This window comes from Neopsephotus bourkii, unplaced genomic scaffold (assembly GCF_033783945.1).
Source record: "Neopsephotus bourkii isolate Nb327-2 ecotype Australia unplaced genomic scaffold, CSIRO-AGI_Nbou_v1 NB_1574, whole genome shotgun sequence".
Taxonomy (NCBI): domain Eukaryota; kingdom Metazoa; phylum Chordata; class Aves; order Psittaciformes; family Psittacidae; genus Neopsephotus; species Neopsephotus bourkii.
Genome location: NW_026902050.1, coordinates 3,961,665 through 3,976,964, shown reverse-complemented (window position 1 = coordinate 3,976,964; position 15,300 = coordinate 3,961,665). Strand labels below are relative to the sequence as shown.

Sequence of the window (15,300 nt, the reverse complement as noted above, 5' to 3'; positions counted from 1 at the left end):
TACTGTTGGGTTTTTTTAAATGCATAAGTGTTCCAGTAATTGAAGATTAGACTAATCTAATATGCCCTACTGACACCTCTTTTATGCTTCCAAATCATTCTTCAGACTCTTACTAATAATTGTATTTGCCCACAAATGTGTATATTTCTAGTAAATTAAGTGTTGCTGATGGCCATTCTTTGCAGAAGCTGTGATGATAACTTTGAGAAGTATGCGTGTGCCTGTCCCAGCAGCACTTTGTTGAAGAATGAGAACACTCTGGTTGTCAAATGCTGAATATTTTTGCCTTAGAACAAGGTGTTCGGGGAAGGAGAGAGAGGATCATGTTGTTAGAGCCTTCAACCACCAGGTTTGCAGGTAACAGGAAGAGTTCATAGAGAACCTGACTTGCTTCTTACCTCCCAACTCAGTCACAAACAGAAGACCCCTGCTGCTTTTGCTTTCAGTGTTAAAGTTGGCTGCTCTAAGGAGCTGAGTTTTTCATAAGAGAATGAAAGGAAAGCCAAAAAGCATGCAAGCTTCCACAGAAGGCTTAGCACTAGGACTCCAGATGTCACTGATATCTTTGGATACCTGTACAGGGGACTGAAGTCACTTGTATACAGAATGATATTTTGAACAGTTTTTGAACAGTGAATAGTGTAGACAGAGACTATTTATGGATCAGAAGAAAGTAATTCTCTCCTTTGTGGCATAAAAAGAGCTGGTGAAGACAGATAGCCAGAGGCAGACAGCTGCTCAGTATCATCAGAGCAGTTAGGTGATGGTCCAAGTGTGATTCATTAAATGTTTTCATGCTACACATCTGTTATTCACAAATGGAAAAAAAATAAAAGAGAAGTCAGCTGAAAAAGAGAACATTAGGAACAGGTAGCATGTATCCTGAAATAATTAACAGGAGGAAAGAAATACAATAGCTGGTCAACAGTCTTAAACCATGCCTTGATGATGCAGGAGGTACGTTCCTGTCCCCAACACAAAAATAATGTTTCTTCTTCAAAGGGTCTGCAATTAATTTTCTTAATCTGTGATGATTTCAGCTAAAATTAGAAAAAAAGAGTACTTCTTACCTTATATGCTTGTCTAATACCCCCATTATCAGCAATGTTTTCTCCTAGTGTATTGATTCCACTCAGCTGTAAAACAAAAAGGAAAAAGTACACATTTCTGAAAAGAAGAGATTATCCAGGGCCTTGTAATGCCCTATTGGGTTGTTTTTTGGTTTGGTGTTGTTGTTTCTTTTTTATTTTTTCCCTTCCCACTTTTGAAAGGCAAGAATTCACACCATAAAATTTGAAGTTTTAGCAGAAAATTATGTTAACATCTCTGAAGAGTCTTTGCATCTCGTCTCAAAATCTGTGTAGATACTGTTGTTTTCCCTTATCCTCCTCCTTCCGCTACAGGCAACTTTCAAGGCTCTCCTGTCCCTTTTACCCAGGTTTTCTGATGCTTAGTCATTCATTCAGTCTTCCTATTTTTTATTGTATCTTTAATGCTTAGTTTCTTACTACAGTTCCAGTTAGAAGAAGTGGACAGGATCTGCCTGTATAGTCTGCATATTAAAATCCAAAGTCCAAATAGCTGAAATGATCAGTTAGCAGCTGTCAGCAAAGCAAATCTGCTAGGAAGTATTTGTCTGTGTATTAGGCAAGTTAGGTAGGAAGATACATAGAAGATACTTATTTAGCTGGTATAGTATTAAGTCAGTAAAGTGTCAGTGAAGTGTCATTAAAGATGATGATGCTTTGGTAATGGAGAGTCTGCAATTTAATTTTTTTTAAAAGCCGTATTTTTAACCTTTAGCCCAAGATACTGGGCTATGATATTCAGAGCTGCAAAACCTGCAATTGTCATTAGATTGAACTCAATGTGTGGAAAAAATGGCAGAAAAGTATGTTAATGTATTCAGGTTTTACTGGCTTGTCTATGAGTCTTAACAGTTTAACACACAGATCAGGAAAAACCTCAGGGCTGGAAGTTTTACCTTTTCTCTACTCTGTATGACAGAAAATATTCTCAGCCTCTAAAAACCCAGACAGTAGTCAGAGAAATAGCTTCTTGTGTCTTCTCTTTCACCACTTTAACTGTAGGAGATCCCATCCAAGAGAAATTTTGTTCTTTATAGAAGAACAGCTGGTGGCACAGTCTGGTGCTTCATGTGGCGTTATCCACTGATGTCCAAAATAAACAAGGTGGATGTTAAAAGTAGTAAGTAGTCTTCTGCAGTGCAACACAACTCCTGTCATAAACTGCTTTACTTCCTTTCCTGAGCAGCATTGATCCAGGGGCTGACACTCCCTTGTCATGTCACTAGCTGTGCGAAAGATGTAGGACTGTGAACTAAGTACTGAACTGGTGTGCAGAATGTACCTCAGCTGCCAGTAATGGCAGCTCAGGTAGTAATAGTGGTACAAATCTGTTCTCTGTAGTTCTGAAGTAGGTGCACTGCCAGCCTGGGACAGTAAAATCTCTATGGGAGCAGGGTGGGAGCGCCTGTGAAGATGATTAAACTGTCTGTAGACAATGAAAGACACAATGTAGGTGCATTAGCAGAGCATTTGGAGATCCCTGAAATGACGTGCTGTGAAGTGCTATTGTGTATGCAGGGCTGTCTCCTTCCAGTGGCAGTTTTGCAGCTTGCATTTCCTAGGAAAGTACCGATCTCCTGTTCAGTATGTGTAATTGTATCACTGTCACCTGCTTCAGTGAGTTAAAAGGAATATTGATCTTGTTGGGACACAGAATAGACTGATCTGCTAACTGTTCTCATTAAATTTGGGCTTCCAGACATACACTGAATGCCTACTTATGTTAACTGCACAGAGTGCTATAAATGCAGTCACATTTAGACTGCCTGCCTCCTAAATCTGCAGACCACCTCTTGCTCTCCTGCTGTACCCTGATTCTTCTCAGACCTTTTGCTCTGTAGTACAGACTGTTCTCTGGGGGAAAGCGCAGGAAGGTTTTGAGTGAAGGAAAGCAGCAAGCAGGATTTGTTCTGTTGAGGATATATATCATTTGTGCATGAAGTTTTGTGGAAGTGCAGTTCAAAGTTTCTTTTCCCCACCCTGTTCTTTTTGTGGAATTAAAAAAGAGCATAAGAGCATTTGATGGCCCAGAAAGGCTTCTTAGGCAAAGGCTTCTAGGACTGCTACTTGTTCGTAATGATAAGCCCTGCCTCTGTCAAAACAGTCAGGGTATGTGTGACATTTTTACCACTACCTTTAATTTTAACAATGTGTTTTGCCTCCCCTCCCCCTTCTTTTCTTTCTTTATTCGTTTGGGGTCAATTTTTTTTTTTTTCCTTTTTGGTGTAGGCACGACAGTACTGGCCATAAGCTAAGACAGCATTCATGTAAAGGGTTTGCATGTTTAGGAGATAAGATTTCATGCTTCCTCATGCTTAAAATGCTTAAAATATGCTTAAAAATAATTTTGGTAGTTACAAGTAAGTATGACATACATGCTGTCCACCTGCTAGGTCCCATGAGAAGTTTCCATACTGGTACACCATACACTGGGATAGCTCCTTAAAATTGCGTGCCGATTCTTCAGTCCACCAGTCTACAAGGTCTCCATTCTCATTGAAATTTCTGCCTGTAATAGTATGTTAACAGAATTATGTACACAGGAAAAGAGGGGTTTGATCCAGTAAGAAGGGTAGCAAGTAAACAGATGGTAGGGGGTTTTTTGGGTGGGTTTTGGTTTTGGTTGGTTGGGGTTTTTCTTTGCTAAGAGGGTTATATTTCAGTAGAGGAGAAAAACCAAACAAATTCAGATGGAGTCAGCAGATGGTATTAAGGCTCTTGGGAAGCCTGGTATGGTTCTGACCTGTTGCTCAATGCTGGATTGACCATTGTGCAGGTCTAGAAATTAACAGTGTGGCTGAGCAGCAGGTCTCATGGCTAGGGCCGTGAGTTCATGTCTGTACCAGCATAGTGACCCTCCCTGTCCACAATTATTTGTGGTTTGTGATGGTTTTTGATGTAGCCTTTGGGAAAAGCAAGTGACCAGCAACTATGTTAAAAGCCCATGTGTGCCACAAGCCCACATCTTAGGCAGTTGCTGCAGCTCAGCAGCAGCTTATAGGAGTGTCTGCAGGATTCTTCGGATTATGCTTTTGCAGAATCATCATGGAGAACAATACCATAAAGACTCAGAAATCCAAATTTTGTCTTAAATATGGAAAAGTCATCTTCACTTTGCCTGATCTTTGAAGTGATTAAGCACTAATGCATGTAAAAAATTATAAGTTTTGTAATTAGAAACTCGGAGCCTTACCATTGTCATCAAAACCATGTGTGATTTCATGACCGATGACCATGCCTATGCCACCATAATTCAGAGATCTGGGTTGGGATGCACTGAAGAAAGGGGGCTGCAAAATGCCAGCTGGAAAGACTGCAAAAGAACCCACATCACAATTAAGGCCCTGCCATATTATCCTGTGTGTGCAGTGTGAAGAGAAAATTTTTATGGGCTTCAATCAAAGTCGTACTCTTCCCTCAGATATACCACCAGCAGTAAGTGAACTGACACAGGGTAATGGCTGTGGGATAGCAGGCACAGCTCAGCAGAACCACTCCCCTCTTCAGACACTTGCAAAATCATGATCAGCTTTTACTTTGTCTTCGTTAACTTTTATTTTGCAAAAAAGCAGTTTACTTTTCCAATTTACAGCACTTACCATCTCAGACTTCTGTATCATTACTAAATAAGTTTCACAACATCATGAAAAGTGTAAGAGTGTTCCCCTAGAAGAATAAATTACTTTATAATTGTCCCCATACAAATCAACCTCAGAGAGTGGACTTTATTCTTCCACTGGAAATATCAGTAACTCCCACTAGAATCAACAAAAATAGGCCAAGTTGGCCACGAAAGAACTGGAACAAAGCAGCTCTTTTCACCCACTTCTGTGCTCATTTTTCTAGGTTTTTAAGAAACAAATTAGTAACAAAGAAATCATCTTGCAATTGTGATCTTTTTATAAATGAACTATATAAATTATTCAGTTACACTTTGTATTTCATGCAGGCCTCTTCCCTTTAGCCTGCTGCAGCAGTATAAAGTATTAATTCTCACTCTCACTCTGAATGAGATGTATGTAACTCTACAAAGCTTGAACAAAAACAAGTAATTGGATGAGTTTTCACACACAAAAAGAAAGAAAACAGATACTTCTTGCATTTCAGCATAGATCCAGTACAGTTCTAGCACCTTCTTTCAAGAGGAGAAAGAAGCATGGGAAAATCTAAAATAATAACCATGCTAGGAAAAACATGTTTCTGCTGTCCTGTGTAAACTGCTGCCTACAGTCACAGTAATCCTGTTACATCGTTAGCCAGTCATGGAATTAAATATCCAAATGTTTAGATGCTACTATCAGGAAGTACTGGCAGTAAAGAAGATTATACATGTTGTACTGTGTGGTAGGCTATTTTGCGGACTGACAAAACAGAGAAATACCTGGAGTGTCCAGCATCAGAATGCTGTTCTTTCTGGAGATTACTGCTAGCAAGATGTTTACTCAGAGTCCTACATCCAGATCCTGGTGGCCTTGAATACTACAACTGGAGCTTGCTTGGATGTCAGTCTGTCTTTTGCTTGAAACCAGGGGACTGTCTTTCCTCTCTGGAGGCAGACAGTTCCCTGGGACTTTCAGTTTAGTTTAATTAATACTCTATCACTTCATCTATTTTTAGAGTAAAATGTCAGAATTCATAGATGTTATTTATTGTTAACTCCACCCTTCTGGAAACAATATATTCCGTGACTTCTGTTACACAATACAGATCTGTAGTGGATAGGCATTCCTCCCACAGTAGGATACATTTCACGCAGAGTTTTAAAGAAGTGCAGCTCCTTAGGGATCTAAAGGGCAGATGGTACTTCTCAGCTTTGTGAATATTCAAGGCAGGAAAAGGCAGGCAGTATTTACCTCAGTCTGTGCAGTCATGGACAGAAAAAAAGCTATGCTGCTTTTCTTCCTGTATGTGTTTGAGAACAGTAATGCCTTTACCAGTGCTGGCAGTCTCACACAGTATCCCACAGCAGCTGGAAGAGCGGGGCAGTTCAGTTTTGCATACCTGCCTGTGGGCCAGGTAGCTGGCATCTAAAGGAACACATAGTGGCCCGCCTTACTAGCAGCAGTTTTGCTAATATTTCTCAGGTTGAGTGGGTTTCTGATGATCAGAGCTGCTGATGGAACAGTGAAGATCAGACCATGTTAAAGTGTAATAATGGAGCTCTAAATTTCCTGTGCATCATGCACAGAACTCCTCCTCAGAGGTTTTGTGTTTTTTTTCCTTTAAAAGCATAATACTAAGCTAATTCAGACATCACTAAAGATCACACTGCTTTAATTATCCTGTGGCATGCCATAGTTAAAGGATGAGGTAATCATTTATGGCTCATGTTAACCACCAGTTTCAGTCTCCCAAATCATTATTCCTTTTCTACAAATCATCGAACAAAGCTGTTTTAAACAAAACCTTCTGAGCAGATTTTTGAGCTAAATGTTGAGTACTGAGCTAACTGCTCGCTTAGCTTTACCTCCTGTCAAACTGTACCATCTTGCCATCCTTAACCAAGCAGTGCTGGTTAGTTAAGTCAATGTGGTTTTCTCTCCGTGAAGTCTGTCTTGGATTTCACAATGCTTATTTCATGTTTTACCTTTAGAGCCCACTGCAAAGCAAAAGCAGCTTGGGTTAACTGGAAAATTTCATGAATCTTCCAAGTTATCATCAAAGGTTTGACTATGACATGAAGCCTAAAAATAGGTGAGTGTTGTAGGCTGAATTCCTGTGCAAACAGCACCATCTGTAGTGGACTCTGTTCTTTTGTTCTGCTATTGAGTGCACCAATACAAGGAGTTTTCTCCATACCTCCTCATTCTTGCCTGTGTGATGGTAAGGCTGACAGTGATGCAGTCCCACTGTGCCCAGAACAGTGCTCTCTGTCATTCTGAAAATGCAAGCTATTTCAAAGACACAGGTGACTAGTAGAAGGCAGGATCATACTTAACATAAATCTGCTTAATGGATCCCCTGACTCTGTAAAACCTGAAAATCTAGGATTGCAGGATTTTTTTTTAGTTTTTATTTTTTTAATCTTCCTCAGTTCTTCAGTGGGGTCAAAAATAATTAAAAAGGAATAATCCTTTGGAAAGCTTGGCTTAGTTTATTGATGTCTTCCATTATAAACCTACTGCTCTTTCCTTAAATTTCTGCGCTTGCAGAACTTTGTTTTTACACAGAGAACACCAATTGTGAAATTGTTAGGATGCTGTTTTAAACATACCCTGAAAAATCTGAAAGAAAATTTCATCCACTTGGCTTAGTGTAGCTGTACTTGCAGACTGAACAGCAGGGAGTGCTTTTTTTGCCATGTAGTAAGAGACTTGGTCCCAAAGCGAAGCTTCAGATCACTGCTGCTACTGGAGTCTGTCTGGTAGTGGCAGTCATGCAGATGAGTGACACTACTTTTGACACCAGTGTCAACCCAGGGAAAGATAGTAGCTGATATTTTGATATTTTTCACCTTGCTTTAATGGTTCGTTTGGTAAAAGAAGTGAGATTATATCAGAAGCCACTACTGAAGGCTGAGAAGAAGTGGTAATTTTACCCCCAGCAATGAAAATAATGTCTCCTCCAAACATTTTCTTTGGAGTCCATAAATAAATAAGAAATGATACTGTTTCATTTCTGTGCAGAGCCCGGAAGGACAAGGGTGTTTTGTTGTTTGTTTGGTTTTTTTGTTTGGTTTGGCATTGTTGTTGTTTGGGGGGGTTAATTATTTTTATTTTTCCATTTTTTCTTTTTTCCGTTTTGTAGAGAATTATTTTCAGGAGTTATGTGTGGATTATAGTACCTCACTAATGGCTTAGAAAGGACATTGCAATGTATAAAATGTAGAAAACAGCAATACTTGCAGAACAGATCTGACAGAAATATTGTTAGGCATAATTAATGCTGAAAACTCTCTGTGGCTCTTGCAGCACTGTGAAGAGAGCTGGTATGGTTCACAAGATGACAAACCTCTGTGCTTCCATGTTCTAATCTTTAGCTAAAATGGATTTATTTTTTTTTAGTGTCTTTAAAACCATTTTAGTGCCTTCTCTCTTATTTTTAATCATAGATAGTTTTGGGTAGGCTGACATTAGAAATGCTTCTACCCAAAATCATTACAAAACCTATTTCACTGTAATGAACTTTTCTCTTAATTTTTTCCTTGGTTTAATCTACCAGGTTTTCATTTTCATTTTTTCCAGTACAGAAGAAGCAGAATTAAATGCCACATCAGCAGCGAACTTGAAGTCATGTGGCAGACTTTAAATCTTAAAAACAGAAATTAAGGATGCCTCAAAATTCTTTAAACTTTTCTCAAGCCACGTTTCTTATAAGAGTGTACATTAGGACTTTGCATTTACGATAGCTATGAGTTAAGACTTGCAATTTAAATGGGACTATTTAAAGTAATACTAGTATGGAGCTCTGATATGCTGTGGTTCACAGTTCTTGAAGTGGTGAGTAAATTCTGACTTTTGGGAAATGCTTGTTTCATTGAGCCCAATATTTTATTCCAATTGTCATGATTATTTTTACATAAAGAAGGTGGTGACAGAGCCATGTAGGCTCTCTGTATGCCTAGGACTTGAAGCAGCTCTGTACTGGTGACCGTCCGCTCCAGAAGCAGTGAGTGACTCGTGAGCTCTTGGTCTCCTGCCACATGGGACCAGGTTTGCTCAGCACAGCTTATGTGAAGCTAATCACTGGAGTCTTGTCTGCTGAGCACTGGATCTTACAGCTACATAGGGAAAGTGCTGGAAATGAGGAAATAAAAACTGAGAATAAGCTGGGTTTTGCACTGATAATTCAGTGTTACTTCATCATCAAAGGCAGAATATTTGTTGCCTTGATCATATGAGTTGTTTCAGACTGGTCTCATGTTCTGCAATTACCTTTATGGAAATCAAAGTGTAATTCTGGCCTGTCATGTGATTCTGAGCAGTTTACGGGATTCTGAGGAGTTCAGCCAATGAACTAGTGTATTTATTAACCAGCAGGATGAAACTGAGCATCATTCCAAAGCCATACTGAAGAAGCTTGTACAAAGAGACTGTGAAGGGGCTATAAGGAATGGAAACCATGTGTACTCTATGGCAGGAAGCTGTGTGACTTTCCCGTTAGCCAGGTAAAAGTGGTGCATACCCCCTCTTCATCCCTTAAAAAGAAAAGACTGGGCCCACCAAATTTGCTTGATTGTTAATCTCACTAATCCACACTGCTATTGTTTGCATGGCTAAATCTCAAGCCTCTGTCTCTGTTCTGCACCAAGACAATTCAAAACATGAGATGAAAACACTATGAATGAAACCTCCAATTTTGCTGTGCTGAAGCTACTCTGCAACCCCTGTATTAATATCACTTCACTTCCTGATTAAAAAAAAAAAATACATTATTTATACTTTAATGTATAAATAAATACATTAAATCTGTATCCAGTTAGTAAACTGGTAAGCCTTACCTATCTGATTTCGACTCGCTGAATAAAAGGCATTGACAACAGCAGCTCCACTTATCCACCTAGTAACAACAGAAGAATAAATGTTAGAATTTCAGTTCTTAGTGGCAGAGTTAATGATTACTGGAACAAACCCAGAAACTGAGTAACAGAATCAAAGAATAACTGAGGTTGGAACTGGAGATTGTCAAGTGCAATACCCCAGTGCACTTGGCCTCTGTCAGGCACACCAGTCCCCTAATCATTTCTGTAGGCCTTTCCCTTTGTTATTCAAACTGATTAACAATGATACTTATTTTCTATTTCTATTTCCACTCACACTGCAGCACTGTCCAGGCAAAATTTCCCAAATAAAGAAACCGAAACACAGAACCTGAGGTTACAAGGTTATATAAACATTTGGGGATAATGCAACTTAATTAAGACTGCTTACTTAAAAGGATTTCTATGTCACCTATCATTGTCACACATCCAGCTATCTCAAAAAGCAGTGCATTAGGAGTAGCAGATCTGAGCTGATTATAATTTTTCCTTAACACAATTTCTTTAGCAATGAAGGTAAAGACAAAGATCATCATGAGCTCTTGTGGCAGAGGTGTGGCTTCATTCATAGTCGTATGCTTTATGTAATATCTACTTTCCTTGATGCAGGCTCTCAGCATTGCTTTTGGGTCCACTTTAACACAGGGGAAATAATAAGCTTTAACTCTTCCCCCCCTTCACAGTTTTACTGGCTCTCATCACTGATCACCTAATGGAATTCCTCGAATCAGAAGCAGGGCTAGCATTTTGATGTGGTTCACTGGTGTACACATTTAATAATATTTCAGAAAAGATGTTTGAGAAAATGAGATAATGGCTCTATAAAATAAAATAGCTGGGTCTTACACAGCAGAAGTTGTTTTTCCTGGCTCCATGCTCTCTGAGTGAGATTAATTTATGTGAGAAATTATCTATTTGATAACTACTGCATATGCCAGTCATACACTGTGCAAAGTATTGTAACAGTGGCTATTGCTCGATTAAGTGAAAATTAATTTGCAGAATAAATGTTACCTACCAGAGGATTATCAATTGTGGGTGATGCTTCTAGGCTCATTTTAGGTAAACTTAGAATGCAGCTAAACTTACAGTAGTTACTCCTAATTATTATACACTTATGAGAACAAGGTGGCTTGTCCATTCAACATTTCAGGATCTCCAAGGATGGAGGCATGGAGATCTCACAGCCTTTCTGAGTCTTTTGTGACAGAGTGAAAAGGTTTTCTTAACATCTAGTCAGAATTCACGTGTTCAAGCTTGTGTCTCTTCTCACTCATCCTATCTTTGTGCAACTCCAAGAAGAGTCAGGCTTCTCTGTATCTCTTCCCATTATGTAGCTGAAGACAGCAACAGCCCTTCCCTCAGTCTCCTTTTTTAGACCATACAAAGCTAGTCCTGATAGCCTCCCCTCAACATAAGTCCAGCTCTGCAGCCCTTGTTCAGGTGAACAGTTCTGCAGAGTTAGCATGTCCTGTGGTGACCAAAGTAACTTTTCTGATCTGGTTCAAACAGGAAGAGTAGCCAGGACAGCTAGGAGATGTGCCATCTCAGTCTTTTGGTACATCTACATTCCATATATAGTAATATATAATATTTTAATTCAGAGCAGGAATACATTTCTGGAATAAATTCCTGCTCATCTTCACTTAATCATCCTTTCTTTTTCCTCATGCAGTCTCTGAGCAAGAGAAGCAAAACCCTCAGGGATTAATTTAATGTTTCAGATGAACTTACAAAAAGCTGCTCTCCAAGCATCCACTTAATCCAATCCAGGGGCTATGGGACGAGACTAGAGCTACTCCAGAGTACTTAACCTTCTGCACCATCTCTTCATTTCTTTGCCCTCCTTACTAATGTAGGTCTGGCCTTTAAGAAATGATCAATGCCCTTTCACCTGCCCTCCTCATGGAGAGAAAAGTGCAGAAGGAAGGTTGTTACTTCATCACCAGTTACCCTCTTAAGTAGCTCCCATGGAAACTGGTAAAGGCTATACAGTGTTTTTAAATACTTACTCCTCTTTGTCCACCTTTTCTCTAAGCTTTTTCAACCTTTTCTTCTGGGTAAATACTAAATTTTGAATTATGTTTTCAAAGTATTCTTCTTCTTTGTAGTCCAGCTAAAAAGAAAGGGAAAAGTACTTAGAGGTGGTGTTAACTGATTTGCAATAAAAGACATGTAGATCTGGAAAATCTAGTCTTAAGCATAATGTGCTAAGCAACATGTTTTTGAGTATTTTTTGGTCTACAGCTTGAACTTAGTTGGAAGTGCTCTGCTACATCAGAGTTGATATTGTAGCTAGATACATGTTAGCAGCTGCATCATTTTTTCCAGAGGTCTTTATTCCCTCTTTATATATGTATGTTGAGTAGAGTTCAGCATTTATTTGCTGGTTTGACCCTAACCTTTGGTAGCTGCCTGCTTGAAACCAGTAGGTACCAGCTTGGCAACCTGCAACTCTGCCTTAGAAAGAACACACGAATGAGGCTCAAATGGTGTTTTAGAAAACATACTTTGTTTATATGTTTGTAGTTTTCAAAGTTAAAACTTGGACTTGTAAGACATACTCTGCACAAAGATACATACATACTAGACACACTAATGGAATTACTCTGACAAATGAACCTGTGAGGTAAAAGAACACTGAGGTTACATTTTGCAGTGAAAAAACTCACATGCAGTTTAAATTACACAGGTCATCCAATGTTGCACTTCAGGGACTGATTCCAAGCCATGGATAAATAGGCACAGTTCCTAAATTATGTGTACTTGCATCCACTTCAGTGTTCCATCAGCTGGTGGCCGATTTATAAATACTGGCTAGACAACCATTGGCTTCATGTTTTATTCTAGCATCATTTCTCTAAAATTTGTTCATTCTCTTGAAACGTTATGAAATACCAGCATCTGCACTGGATCAGCTGTACCACGCTGGCTGTTATTACATACTTATTTACACCTGTGCAATGGAGCGCAGGATAGTTACTCTGTACAGATGCAGGTGGTTCAGATTGGCTAAGAAGGCAAATACACAATTTTTTCTCTTAAGAGCCTTTTCTAATTATATTGCTCATTGTGTATACTTACCTCCTGGTACTCGCTGTTCAGCTTATCATCATCAGTCACGATCTCATCGGGATAACCAATCCTCTCTCTAATTGCTCTTGCCTAGGGACAAGACAATTCAATATCCATAGCAAATACAGCCAGATTTTTAAACCATCATAAATTATATAATAAATGCAATATGGATGTAACTGCAGAAACCTCAGAATGTTAATTAAGCACAGGTTTTGTTTACATTTTTTTTACTCATTGAAAGCACTGTAAAGTTTATAGTAAATTATAACTTAAAAATGGAAACTTCTAGAAAGTATGTTTTATTCCTTACTTTATAAAGGAACTTATAGAATTGTTTACAGGACAGCCAAACATGCTTCAACTACACTTTTGAGTTGAAAGGGTAGTTTAAAAAATAGCTGAAATCCTGAAATATTTGACAGCATCTAAAATAGAAATAAAATTAATATCTGGATGGTTTTTAATTTTAGTACTTTATAGGAAGACACACTTACAAGTTTCCACAAGTGTGTACAGTTCATCTCAATTTGGGTCTGTACCCAGACTAACTCCCTCATCTACATTGAAATGAAATAATTTATTTAAATGTTTCCAGATTCTGACAGTTTGAAGTCCTGAACAAAGTTTTTTAACCCACACCTCAGTTTGATAGCAAACATTTAAGATTGAACTTACTTTTTGTTCTGCTTTGGTTTTGGTTTCAGCATCCATCCAGGTGAGCTCATCTAAGGTTTTTATAAAAACATCACGTATATCTGCAATCATTTCCTCGACCTTGGAAAAAACTTCAGAATGTTACAAATCCGCATATAATGATCCAGTTTTTTTTCCAAAGTCTTAGTTCGTTTATTATAGACTTGTTTTTCCTGCACTAGCTTCTTGAACATGTGCTGTTATGGGCCATACTCAAAACCTGGAGCTTCTAGTACTCCGTAAACTCAGTAGTATGTTTAGTCTGGCCTGTGGGAGCAAAGGGAATGGGCACAAACTCCCAGGGCAGTGTAATTTATTCAGGTTACAAAGAATCTGACAGATATCCATCCACTGGGTGTTGTGCACCTGATCAAATTATTGTGTATTTGTTGACCACAAAAAATGGCATACCTTAAGCCTGGATTTCAGTAGGAGTGATAAAGAGTCAACTAAGGCTTAACTTCAGATTAACTTTCAGCAATTTTCTGTGTGACTAAAGATAGACATAACCAATTGTCCCTGGTCCAGTGGTGGCAGTATATGAACTAGCATCAGACTCAAAGAACAAGCAGGGACTGTTCATTTCAGTAAGTGTTGCTCCTTAGGTGTGTGTATTAGCTTGTGCACGGTCCAGTGCTAACGTGCCAGTGGTTCTTCAGGCTGCAGCTGGCTGAGAACAAGTGGAGCAGGGAGATGCTCTTTGCTCTCCAAGTGCGAACATGTAATCGTTGTATTTCATGTGTTGCTTCATGCTGTGGTCAGCTGCTTTGAAAGCAGGCCAGCTCAAGACATGTAATGAAGGAGTGACCTGCTATATAAAAAAAGCTTAATAAAACATGTAACTAAAGCTGTGTAAAGAACTGCACAAAAGTGACAATTAAGTGATGCTTAGATGGCATACAGACTATGTTTGCTAAAAGCTTTACCACATGTTTACTGTCTCCAGCAAATGCTTCCTCTACGTATAATCGTCCCACTGCATTCTCCATGTTGCCATTGACATAGTTTGCGCAACGACGCCAAGCAGCAGTTTCTGATGTTGTGCCATACAGTGCCTGTGAAACATCAACATTAAGTAAAACAGTGACATCTGGACCCACATAAGGTGAAGGAGAATGGGGACTGACTGGCACATGTGTGTTTCAGAGGAGCCTAGTTGACCCTAAATACATGCATTTAATTCACATTTATGACATGTAGGTGGACTCCCTTTGTAATGGGAACATGTCACAAGCTGAGGAAATAATCATTAGCGATATTGTTTATCCTTTCAAAACAGGAAAGTTAGAAAGAAGAAGACTACTCAAAAAGCTAAGAATGGGGGAGGTTAAAGAGGAATACCCTGACAAAAAGCTTTCACTGTTACAGGGAACTGTATTGCAGTTCTCGCTCTGACAGGGCCTTTGTGCTTATGGAGCAAATTCATTTCTGCAGTGGTAAGGTTGTGTTTTCTACGCAACTAGTTGCTTCTGTCAGAGCCTCCCACCTTTGGGAGCTTGCAACATAGAAGCTCATTTACTCTGTGTGATGTTGCTACAAAGTATGCAAGGATTTTGTCATGCTAACATATAAATACATGATAAAGCTGAGTGGATAATATAATGGTGTGACACCTGAATGCAAGGAATATAGCAGTGTCATTAGAGGGCAACTCTGAAATCCCATTCTCTAATGAAGTTTATATTCCGTAATGAAGCAGCTACTGATCTCTTCAGAAGTACAGACCAATCACTCTTGGTGTTAAAAGCTCTGTAACTGCTACACCTTGACCTGAATTGCTAGGAAAATAATGTTTGTTTTCACTCTAAAGCACTAAAGTTACATGAATGGTCTTTTGAAAAAGACCATTTTGTGTGTTACCTGTACAACACAGCACAGACATGTCCCCTGTCTGTGATGCTGGAGCTTTTTGTAAGTCATTACTGACAAATAGCTGGATAGACTAGAAAATCTGTCTATCCT

General features: G+C 39.0%; 1 protein-coding gene and 1 long non-coding RNA gene across 3 annotated transcripts in view; one reads left to right on the top strand and one right to left on the bottom strand.

Annotated features, from left to right (window-relative positions):
* Positions 1 to 15,300, bottom strand: part of MME (membrane metalloendopeptidase) — a 45,332-nt gene that overhangs the window by 6,760 nt on the left and 23,272 nt on the right. For both annotated transcript variants that reach the window (XM_061371558.1, XM_061371559.1), the window contains exons 13-20: positions 14,265 to 14,393; positions 13,321 to 13,419; positions 12,652 to 12,732; positions 11,580 to 11,683; positions 9,529 to 9,587; positions 4,282 to 4,401; positions 3,464 to 3,597; positions 1,071 to 1,136 (exon numbers count right to left, since the gene is read on the bottom strand). In XM_061371558.1, coding sequence (XP_061227542.1) covers positions 1,071 to 1,136; positions 3,464 to 3,597; positions 4,282 to 4,401; positions 9,529 to 9,587; positions 11,580 to 11,683; positions 12,652 to 12,732; positions 13,321 to 13,419; positions 14,265 to 14,393 — 792 coding nt within the window. The remainder of the gene's footprint in view (positions 1 to 1,070; positions 1,137 to 3,463; positions 3,598 to 4,281; positions 4,402 to 9,528; positions 9,588 to 11,579; positions 11,684 to 12,651; positions 12,733 to 13,320; positions 13,420 to 14,264; positions 14,394 to 15,300) is intronic.
* LOC133222144 (uncharacterized) lies at positions 2,091 to 8,391 on the top strand. The gene is made up of 3 exons (XR_009728208.1): positions 2,091 to 2,208; positions 6,682 to 6,782; positions 8,273 to 8,391. It is a non-coding gene; the product is annotated as an uncharacterized LOC133222144 (long non-coding RNA).